This window comes from Empidonax traillii, unplaced genomic scaffold (assembly GCF_003031625.1).
Source record: "Empidonax traillii isolate 1590-97213 ecotype Southwest subspecies unplaced genomic scaffold, ASM303162v1 scaffold27:size3997909, whole genome shotgun sequence".
NCBI lineage: Eukaryota > Metazoa > Chordata > Aves > Passeriformes > Tyrannidae > Empidonax > Empidonax traillii.
The window spans coordinates 3,121,626-3,133,344 of record NW_020955220.1 but is presented as its reverse complement, the minus strand read 5'-3'; the positions used below and the strand labels follow the sequence as shown (position 1 = coordinate 3,133,344).

Below are 11,719 nucleotides of genomic sequence, written 5' to 3'. Positions count from 1 at the left end.
CCCGTCACCGGTGCTCGGCAGCGCCTGCGCCACAGGGAACGGGCGGCGTGTCCCGGGGCGCCGGGAGCTGTAGTCCTGCCGCAGTCCTGCCGCCGGGAGCTGTAGTCCCGCCGCCGGCGCGGGTTTAAAGGTCCGGCGGGGCGCGCCCCCTCCTCTCTTTCCCCTTCCCCGCAGCGCCCCTGCCCTGCCCATGTCTCTGCTCGCCGCCGTCGCGCAGTCGCTGCCCGGCACCGCGCGCGGGGCAGGTACGGGATACGGGACCGCGGGGGCTCCGCGGGGGGAAGGTCCGCGCCCGGCGGCCGCCGCCTCCCCCGCCGCCCTCCGCCGCCGCGCCGGGACCCCTCTCGGGAGAAGGGAGGGAGGGAGGGAAGGAAGGAGGGAGAAGCTGGGCCGCCTCATCTGCCCGCTCCCGCAGGGAGCCCCTCGGGGCAGGAGCATCCTCCTGCACGGCCCCTGCCGGACAGGTGCAGGCGGACACCCCCGGCTCGGCCCGCCGGGCCCCGGGCCCTGCCCTCGGGGCGGGGGGGACCCGGCCCGGTGCCGGCCCGGACGGGGCTGCCCCGAGGGGCATCGAATGGAACGGTGAAGGGGAAGTTAATCCGTGCCCGTGGGCTTGTTGTCAATGACAAGGAAGAGCACCCGGCGCCCTTGTAAGTGCTCCTGGTGCTCGGCAGAGGCCCGGTGACCGCTCGCTGCTGTGTGCGAGTGGGCTGAGGCGTGGGGCAGCCGGTGGTAATGGCAACGCTCTCAGCCGGGCTTGTGGGCGTGCCTCCAAATGGGGAAAAAATCCTTCTAAGGTGCTTTTAACATTTGTTGTACGTTCAGAAGTCGACATAGAGCATCACAGTCTGGAAAACTGGAAATTTAGATGTTGAAAAGCCTTTAGAGAGCCGAGAGGTGGATAGCACCTGGAGAGAAGTTGCCTTTTCATTTGCCTCCACCATGGGTATCCGTCTCCTGCCCTTGCGTCATGTTCCCCAAGCAAAGGGCAATGTCTTGTTTTTCAGAGGCTGTTGTGACATTACAGATTCTTGGAAAGGTTAGCTAGTAGAGATCAACTTTGAACTTTTTGGGTTATATTTTTAATGAATAGTAATAAATTTTGTTACATGAAACTAGTTCCTCATACCTTGTGTAAATTACCACCTTATTATACTGCATTTGCTGTACAAGGTAGTAATTTAAAGGGCCAAGCCCGGTATGCAACTATAAAGCTGCATCAACCCACATCTGTTCTTGGCTGAGACCAAGCGTTTGCATGGTGGACATGTCTATAGAGGTCAGGCAGAAGAGGAAGGGAACATACTGGATTCTTTGATGTGCTGTCTTAGCTAGGGACAAATCAGTGTGGTTTTGAAAGTCTTTGTTGAGAGAAAAGTGTTGTCAAAAGGTGTGTGAAACATCTAGGCTTGGATTTGTAAGTTGCATTATGTGTATAATAGTAGGGTTATGCATAAAGGTAGGGAGGGTGTTGTTTATTTTCTAATTGCTACAAATACCATGAGCAGGACTGCTGAAGTAGTTACAGTGATGCAAATGTTCCTTATAGGAAGCGTGTATAGAAGTGGGGAGGAAAAAGGTGTTGACATCCTGTCACAGAAAATTTATTTTGTATTTATTCTTGGGACCATAAAATTCAGTGTTGCTTGCACTGCTGAGGAGTCTTGGATGTACAGTGGCTTGAGTAAACCATATGGGCATGACTTCCTGGAAGAGAACATAATACACTCTGTCCCAATTACAGCTGTTTGTGACATGTAAGAGCAATATTAGATATCAAGCAAGTCTAGTTCCTATTCTTGGTCTAGACTAAGTGCATTGTCTATTGTCCAAAACAATGATCAGCTAGACTAGCCAAATGTTTAGAGGGTTTATATCTATTATATTTATTTTTTTATATTTATTCTCAAGTGTTACAAATGGAAATAGGGAAGCAGATTTTATTTCTAGGATTATGTGGTTTGTGCAAATTCTGTGGTTTTGCTCTGGAGTTGGAAAGATATGCTAGCTGCCTGCCATTTATGATAAAGGTCATGATGAGTAATAATGGCTGTGAACTATACTTACCTGAAGAAGTAGAACCAGAACCCAGGATCACTTGGCTACCATTTGAGGCTAAGGAATGGTCTCTGACAAAGGTGGCTGCTTTGCTCTACCACTGGCACAAGGAGATACGACAAGACTGGACAAAACTTGAATATCAGGTCAAATAGTGAACACTTGGTAGGTTTGGACATATCTTTTTTTTTAATCTATTTATTTTCCCAAACATGAAAAGCAAAAGCATAATAGGATGCATAAAAACATAAGTGAACAAGCATTAATGGTTTTAAACTGAAAGAGGGAAGACTTAGAGTGAATATAAGGAAGAAATGTTTTACAATGAGGGTGGTAAAACACTGGCACAGGTTGCCTAGAGAGGTGGGAGATGCCCCATCCCTGAACGCATTCAAGGTCAGGTGGGACTGGGCTCTGAGCAACCTGGTCTAGTTGAGGATGGCCCTGCTCATTGCACGGGGGTTGGACTAGATGATCACTAAAGGTCCCTTAGAACCCAAACCATTCTATAATGGCAGACCTCTTAACATCCCTTACAGATTCTGAAATCTAAAAACTGATTTGTGCCTTTGTGCTGTTCAGGAGTCTGTTGGACAGCTTGGGGTATGTGTTCTCCTTTTGTCTGCTCTTCTCAGAGTCAAAGTGTGATCCTAAAATACATGAATAACCAACTGTTTTACAATCCGAGAAAAAAACCCTCCTTATTGTCTGATAGAGGAAGAGTTGTCATTCCACCCTTATCTCCTTAACAAGACTGGATATGCAGCTGGTCTATTCAAATGCTTGCTTTATTATCCCCTACAATCTCCTCCTTCACTCTCCCTCATCCCGCTTTTCATTTTCTTTCCACTTCTTGATCTTTGTGCTTCCTTCTTTTCATTGGCAATTTCCACTATAAATCCCAGGTTGCCTCTTGCAGTTTTTTCACTTTTAAAACTCTTGCTTCCCATATCATCCCTTAACAGATCCTTCTTTGTTTCTTCCTTCTGCTTCCGTGGTGTTAATTGCACTGTCTCGCTCTGTCATCTTTTACCTTCACCTGGTAGTACCTGCATTTGAACCACGAGAGAACTCTCCTGGGAGCAGACTCTGTTTCACCGCTGCAAAGTGAGGGAAAGTGGTTGCTACTAATGGAGATTTGCCAGAGCTCAGCCTCCCTGACACTAGCTGGAGGCATCAGCCATTTTGAATTAAGTAAAACTGCACATTTGAAGGCAAGTAGAGAACTTAATGAAAATCACCAAAAGCAATAAAAGCTATTTAGGGCTTAAAATTGAGCCCTAAATTTGGCCATGAGATTTACTGCAAAATATCAGCTTTTGAGATGCTAAATCGTTTGATAACAAATTTATACAGATTTAAGTTTAATAAAGAAGTTGATGAGCAATTACTGCAATAACGATATGGAAGTAGATTAAATATTTATCTGGTTATTTCAGCAAGGCCTGAAAAAGAGGAAAAATAATTACGAAGCTGTACCTTAATATAGTTCTTTTGATGTGACAGCATTAAGACTGTTGAAATTATTCACTGTTTTCAACAAAGCTAAGTAATCTGACAATATCAGAGTATTCTATTTTGGCAAAACTAAATTTTAATTATGATAGTAATATGTAAAATTAAACTATAAGATCAATTAGGCATTTTTTATCTACTGATTTCCATTTTTTAAAAGAGAGAGAGTCCTCAATTAAGCTAAAATGAAACTGATCTAAACTGAGAAAAATGTTTCTACAACAAAACTTTTTTTCAGTAGCATAACACTTCATTTCAACTGTCAAGCTAGTTTGAATAGTCACTTTCTTTCAAAAAGACTAGCAAGGTTTGTTAGTCATAGGAGGCTTAAATTGCTTCATAATGAATTTCTTAAAATAAAAACACACTTAGTAGAATGTTAATTGACTTAGCTAGGCTTTTCTTGGCCTTCTTATATTTGTTTCTTTGGAACTGGCCTAGGTCAAGTAATTCAGATACCAGATTGAATTAATAAGCTCTTATGTTCTGATTCAGCTGTTATCATCTTTTAACTTCCAGTTATATAAGAGTTGGTTGGTAGAAACAACAGCAACAACAACAAAAAACGTTTTTCTGCTACTGGCTAGTCGATCAAAAACTGCATTTGCATCCTGGTTTTCTTTGGTTTTGGAGTGCTTCTCCTTATCCTAATGCTTGATCTACAAAGCGAACCTGTCTCCTGGGAAGAACTGACAGAATCAGTGCCTTCCACGTGAATCCTCAAGTCATCTGAAAAGCAATAATCCAGAAGTAAATAGTGACATAAAGGGGGGATATAGAATGCCTAGAGCCAGCCCTGTGATAGCTGGGGTAGTTCATGAAATTAAGTCTTTTTAATTGCTGTAAGAAAGCAGTTTTCAACTGCCTTTAATGATTCAGAGTAGCACAAACAGGTTAGAGCAAGTGTTGAGAAACTCTTAATTACAGCATTGATTTAGGGCAGGCAGACCATACAGTCCAACATAAACAGACTGCAAAAAGCAGAGGCATGAGTGTTATGAAAACTCACTTTCAACTGCCCTATTTTTTATTTTTTCAGCTTCAGTCTTCTCTCTTTCACCTACAAGGCTATGCATAATTCATCCTTTGAAACTCAGCCTGCACTTTTATTAAACAGTTATTTTCACACTTCTGATTTCAGCTATGTAATTTTCATACAAGCATTAGTATTTAGTCCCAAATAATTAGTATTATGAATAATTACCCAGAATAAATACACAGAATGGGCTAGTGCAAAACAGAACCAAGTGTCAAGGAATGAAATTCTGCAGACTTTACCCAACCTGCATTAATCATCACAATATTAATATCTTACGAGAGGAACTCCTGTCAGGCTGTATATTGATGTAGAGCCTGGACATATGTAGATAGTAGGTAGTGAAAGGGAGGTGGTTGAAATGTGGACCCACGGTGCACAGACTAGATGAAATGTTAAAAAGTAAAATTTGGACCTTGCTTTTTTTCTTTGCAGCTTATTTTTTTTGGTAGAATTTTCAGTATAATCAGTAATGAAAAAGTTGGAACTTGGAAATAGGAAACTCAATTGGAAATTCAAATAGTACAACTTTTCACCTATGCACTGATTTTGATTTGTTTTAAATTTTCATACTTGACCTACTTGTGTTTGAGTTTCAGACTATTTTGAGAAATCATATTAGGTGATTATTTAATATTTTCTTCAGCTAAGGAACATGGCACAATCTCCTTTGTAATAGCTTTAAATTTTATAGCTCATATGAACTTATAATTAATTTTTTATACTAGGAGCTTGGAAGGGAATTTTGGAAATACTAGAATTATTTATTTGTCTAGAAGTTTTTCTGAATAGGTGGCTAATTGATCTGGGCTTATAAATCAAGCTGTTTAAAGCTCTTACTTAGTTCCTCATTTTCAGCTCAGTATGACAGATATTTTCTCAGAGCTGGTGATTCAGACTGCAGCAGTTTTCCCTGGAAAGAGGGAGTGCGCACATATTTTTTTTTTCCTTTCCGAGCTCTTTTCCTTTCAGGATAGGCAGCCGTGAAATGCTGTGCATAGCTAAGACTTCAACCCCCATGATTCCTTGGGAGAGCATGCGCTGAGAGCTTCCAGTTGTCAAAGTGCTCTTGCCCGAATGGTCGACAATTTGTCATATAGCAAACCCGAAAGAAGAAAATAAATATACTGTCCTTTTATTGATCTTTAAATACTGAAAATCCAAAGGTAACTGTTCCTTAAAAATTTCTGTGTTGACTGCGTGGGTTACTGCATGCAAACAGAGCTGGTATTGCTGTGGGGATATAGATTTCCTGTACTGGATTGTAAATTTGTAAAAATACTTACACCAGCAAATAATCAAGAGGTACTGCGTAGTAGTCCAACACTAGACATTGTCTGGCCTGTCTTTCAAAGTCATTCATTATCCAGTGTTTTTCCATTCAGACTGGCTTCATTCATTAAAGGTAGGTCTTGACCTTGACAAGAGGGTTGAACTGCGCTGTGATTTTTACCTTTAAGAGGCAATATGAAAGGGAATGTGAATCACAGTCCTTAGGATAAAGTTCAAAACCAGCTAGCTAAGTCAAGGTACATATTTGAAGCAACTGCTGTGCTAGCCACTATAGATAACCTGGTGACTAACTGATTTAAATATACTTTATTGACGACAGAATTTTAACATTTCATCTGCTATGTTTTTATCCCTAAATGTATTTTTATACTGATAGCTCAGAACCAGGGTAGAGGGATACATATAATCCTTTTCTCTCTCTGATGTGGAACCATGAGTAGCTTTATGTAGCCTTAGGAGCAATAGTGATTTTTGGTAGAAGTGAAGCTAATGGAAAGTTACACAGAGCTTGGTATGTTCTGGCTTACTGCAGTATTGCTTTAAACTGCCTCACAAGGTTCTCTGCGCTCCCAGCAGCAGCAGCAGTGCTGCCTGGTACAGATGCAATAGTTTAGTCCGTCCTTCTTAGGATCTTGCTTTAATATTGTCTCACTGTTTAGTCTGTTCAGGAACCATTGCTGCTCGGTTTACATATTGAACTGGTAAATAAGGGGGAGCATAAGCAGTAGCTTAATTGATAGCAGAAACCTCTCCTGACGTTGATTTTAACTAAAACGTGTGTGTATGGCTCAAAAAGATTTAAAAGAAAGAGAAAAGGAAAAAGAGATGTTAGATACACAAAGACCATCTGAAAACCGCTGATGTCAGGAAGGACAGTGTCGACAATTTCATGCTTTGCCACCTTATTTAAACAGTCGATCGATTTGGCTTTACTTTGTTACATTAAAACAACAATCCTAAAAATGCAGTCTTAGGCATATTCATGTCATATGATTAACTCAATAGAAATGCAATTAGGTATCAGTGATGGCCATTTTTTACTTAGTTACTCAATTAAACTGAGTGATTTGGGGCTCATTTAAAATACTTTTGAGATTTAGAATGATCTCTTCAGTTGACTAAAAGCCTGCAAAATGTTGATGTTCCTGTTGTGATTTCGTACAATTGCTGTTAATTGATGTCTGTATTGCATTAGTACTATTGTGTTTCAAAACAATAATAAAATTATATGATCTTTTTCATATAAAGCACCTTTTCTAGCAGATATAAGACTCAATCGTTCCACGTTTACTTTTTCAAGCTTAAAATTATGTATTGATTTAAAAAAATAATTTGCATCACTAGTCTTTGTCTTGTGCATATAAAGATGTTTTTTAACATGCAGCCATGAATGCATGTTAGGTATTTCGATTTCCCCTGGGTTTATTTTTCATTTGAAAGCAACAGAAACATCATAGTCTAGTAATAGCTCTCAGATCTACTCCTTTTGACGTTATGTTTTTCTAATGAACAAATTACCGATGATTTTAAATAAATAAATAAATAAATAAACAGAGCGAGCAGATGAGTGCTTTAATGTAAAATAGCACTTTACACGGAGAGATCGTAAGGTCACGAAGGCAAATAAAACACCCATCGGAGGCTTTGTACGTGAAGTGTCTCCACCCCCCGCTCCCTCCTTTCCCCCGGCGCTGCCATCGCCCCTCCTGCCCCGAGCCGGCAGGGAAAGGGCAGGAAACGATTGTGCAGCGAAGAACCTCTCCCGTATCAGTGCGAGCTGTCGTGTGTGCTTTCTCTCTGATAAATCTAAATCACTGAAAGCTTGTTTGTTAATTAGGAAAAATCGGTACCCGGCTCCTTTAAAGGTCCCCTAATAGAAAAGGGGGTGGAGAAGAGCGAAGACTGGTGTCTTTTTAACCTTGCTGAAGGACGCAGCAGTATTTATTGACGTATGCAAATAACCAGGGGGAGGAGGTGGAGGAGGAGGAGGGTGCTTGGAAAAACAGGAACCAGAATCAGTTTCTCATTGCAGGGTGAGAGCTCTGAGTTCCGGTGTAAGAGAAAAGAGACGTGGCGAAATTGCTGTATATCTCTGCCCTATAAGCACATCTCTCATTTAGACTGAAGGGAAACAAGGCATCAAAAAGGGTGAAGCATCTTAAAAAATCTTCTAAAGGCAATCTGGCACGATCAAAGGTTACATATTCCTAAATGGGGGAGGGGGAAGATTACGGGTTTGCCTTGCGATTTGCTGTAGCATAGTACTAGCAATAGGACGAGATTTTTTGCTGCCAAATGATTAAAACAGACTGGTTTGTGGTATGAATGACAATGTTAATAATCTGTCTTTGTGGTTTTTTCCCCTACTGTTTCAGCTGCGCAAACCATGCAGGATGATTTACTGATGGACAAAAGCAAAGCCCAGCCCCAGCAGCAGCGGCAGCAGCAGCAACAGCAAGATCCAAACTCAGCAGAAGCCCCCTCTACACCCATCTCGTCGGAGACACCCAAACCAGAAGACAACAGTTCAGTGACTAGTATCGGCACATCGGCTCCTTCCCAAAATAGCAAGGAGAAGATGCAGATGGAGTCTCCCATTTTGCCTGGCTTGAGCTTTCACCAGCCTCAACAAGAACCTGCAGCCGGCACCTCCTTGTCTCCCTCCTTTGGCAGCACCTGGTCTACAGGGACCACAAACACGGTGGATGATAGCTTTTTCCAAGGGATTACTCCAGTCAATGGGACAATGCTTTTCCAGAATTTTCCACATCATGTCAACCCTGTATTTGGTGGCACTTTCTCACCTCAGATTGGCCTAGCTCAGACTCAACACCACCAACATCAGCAGCAGCAGCAGCAAGCCCAGCAGCAGCAGCAGCAGCAGCGGAGGTCACCTGTAAGCCCTAATCAGGCACCTTTTGCCCAGAGGAATGCTGCTTACAGCCATCAACCCATCATGACCAGCAAACCGTCTTCCTCCTCTGCCTCTTCTTCTTCCTCCTCCAGCTGGAATAACCATCAAAATGCGGCTTGGAGTACACCTTCCAACCCTTGGGGTGGGCTGCAGGCTGGTAGGGACCCTCGAAGGGCAGTTGGAGTGGGGGTCGGCGTGGGAGTGGGGGTCGGCGTACCCTCCCCCCTCAATCCCATTTCACCCCTTAAAAAACCGTTCTCCAGCAATGTCATTGCCCCTCCGAAGTTCCCACGGGCCGCACCCTTAACCCCCAAATCCTGGATGGAAGACAACGCGTTCAGGACGGACAATGGCAACAATCTGTTGCCTTTTCAGGTAAATGACTGCGTGCACCTTCTGAACGGTGACAGCTGTCACAAATTTGTGGTGTTTGCAGGGGTGTATGTCACGTTACTGTTCTGAGAGGCATCTCCATAACTCGTATTTGCATCAAATCACCTTATATGAAAGAATTGGGGTTGAACCCGGGGTCTGCATACACAAAGATTTTCAATTTGGGCTTCAGGTTTATAGTCTCATTTTTCTTGTAACTTATTGTTATATGTGACAGGGCTCCTGTTTTTTGGTGTGTTTTTTTGTGGGTTTTTTTTGGTTGTTTTTTGCTCTTTTTTAGCATCTGAAAGGTAATTGCCTTCATGAAAACCAGATTTGGCAGACTACATTTTCCTGTGTTATAATTTTTTTTCATATTCTCCCATATGTGAGAGAATGGAAATGTTAAAATTGCTGGCTTCAGTTTTCTAACTGGGCTGTTAATTTTAACCAAAGATACTTCTTGACCTGAAATCCAGTTAATTATTTTATCACCACTGAAATAACTAATTGTCCTTCTGTTGGTGGGATTTAACGGGGGAGTCTGTTTGCATAAGGTATCCGTATGAAAAGCTGTGTACATCTAATATGTGCACCCTGCTGTTATATTCACAGTGGACGTTTTGAATATGAAGCAGCGTGGGTGTGTGTGGAAAGAGTGGCGTATCTGTCCTTTCCAGTAAGGAAGTGCCTAATACAATTGACATGATTTAGAAATGGCAGGGAGGTATTGTATAAAATAAACCATTTTATGCTGTTCAAAATATTTGCAGAGAAAAGAGACAATAGGACACGACCTTCAGAGCCATATTGCAATGGAGTCTATTTACTAGCTACATAGCTCTGAAATATTTAAAGCTGCAGTGCCCTTCACTGTTTTTTTTAATCTATGACGACAAAGCAGATCAATTGCAGCTGAAACTGGGCCACATAGAAGATTTGCAATTTTAATGCAGAATGAAACCTGTCATGGTGTGAAATCCATTTTAGGTTGAAAAAAAGCAGAGCGTGCACTTGCAGTTATCTCTTTACAAGATGAAGTGAATTTTTTCTGGGTTAGCTTTTTTAGTGTCAGACAAGTCAAAATTTTCTGCTTTGAAATACATTTAAATCATTCATATATTCTCGCTCTTTAGGTAATTGATTTTTCAACAAAGTATGAACTCTTAAACATTTTTAACTTACAAGTTTGGTAAGAATAGCATTTGGATTGACACTTAGTATTAGACAGTAAAAAAAGAAAATCAAACACACAACCCTCACCCCCATTATTTTTAGAGGCTGTTGAAGTAAAATATATGTTATCGTGTGTACTTTCCAGTCCCATTTGGAGAGGGCACCTTATAGTCAGCCCTGAAATTTCATTTTGCTGCTTCATTCTGTTTAAAGGGAGAGTTGCAAATTTTTTATTGGCTGCCCTAAATGAAGGCGGAGTGGCTTCTGGTGAACTGCTGGTTAATGCCTTGGGAGCACTGAAGTCTGGAGAAAGATTATGCTTTAGACACGATATGTCTGGTTCAAATAGCATGTTGCACAGAGAACAGCGACACAAAAGCTAATGAATATAGCTCCCAGTCGTTTTTTAGGAGTGGGAAATGTGTTTCAATTTACAATTATTCTTAATTGTCTACATATAAGGCATGACAAATTTTGGTATATTTGAATTAGTAGGGAAAACAACAGTAAGTGGTCTTATTTTGGTGGTTTGATTGTTGAGATACATCTTTGATGAATATACAAGTTTATTATTGTGACCATAAATTGTCTCAAATTAAACTGACAAATATTTAGTCATCACTAGGAGAAAAAAAAGTACAACAGCTTTTAAAGAAAAGTTCCTCTATTTTTTAAAAGGAAGGTTTTTAAAAACTAAGGTATTAGGCAATATATAAATTTGGACACTTGTTTTCTTCTCTGTGAATTTAACTTGGTGTTTTCAGGTTCAAGTGAAAGCAAATACTTAGACTACTCTCAGCACCAGCTGGTATAACAGTCTGATTTCAGAGACTCAGAAAACTTTTTTTTTTTTTTTTTTTTAATACAAGCTGCTGAATTTTGCTTACGAAATTGTGATCTGGGTTAATGTTAATTGCTGCTGTACTTAACAAATCGCCAAAGATGTCTTGAAACCATACTATTGATAGGAGGCAGTTGTTTAGTTACACGATAAAATGAAATGCAGATTAGTCTAAGAGTTTTAATGTTTGCTGCCAAGGTTCTGGTTGCCTTTTTTTTTTTTTTTTCCCCCTTCTTCCCCCCGCCCTGAAATTGGGCAATATGTTGACACAGTAAGTTCTGCTTGTCAGCATTATCAAGTAGTTCTGGCAGGTTTATCCATGTACATCTGCCACCCTTCAGAATGTGCGTTTTTGAGCTACTTCAGAAATACCTTCCAGTAAACTTTCTAGCAATACACTTTTGCACATTAGCAAGTTCCTTGTGTTAACCTGTTCTTTTATGGTAAGGTTATGAAGCTTCCTAAGTAAAAAGAGAACTATTAATATGTTCACTGTTTGAAATAACATCAGGAA

General features: G+C 41.1%; 1 protein-coding gene across 8 annotated transcripts in view; it reads left to right on the top strand.

Moving 5' to 3' along the window:
• Positions 1-35: 35 nt before the first annotated feature.
• The window catches only part of CPEB3 (cytoplasmic polyadenylation element binding protein 3), an 85,393-nt gene continuing 73,709 nt past the window's right edge, over positions 36-11,719 (top strand). For 2 of the 8 annotated variants that reach the window (XM_027909160.1, XM_027909113.1), the window contains exons 1-2: positions 142-245; positions 8,278-9,191. In XM_027909160.1, the coding sequence (XP_027764961.1) occupies positions 191-245; positions 8,278-9,191 (969 nt within the window). In that variant the 5' untranslated portion in view covers positions 142-190. The other 6 variants (XM_027909135.1, XM_027909104.1, XM_027909152.1 and 3 more) reach the window with 6 other exon arrangements.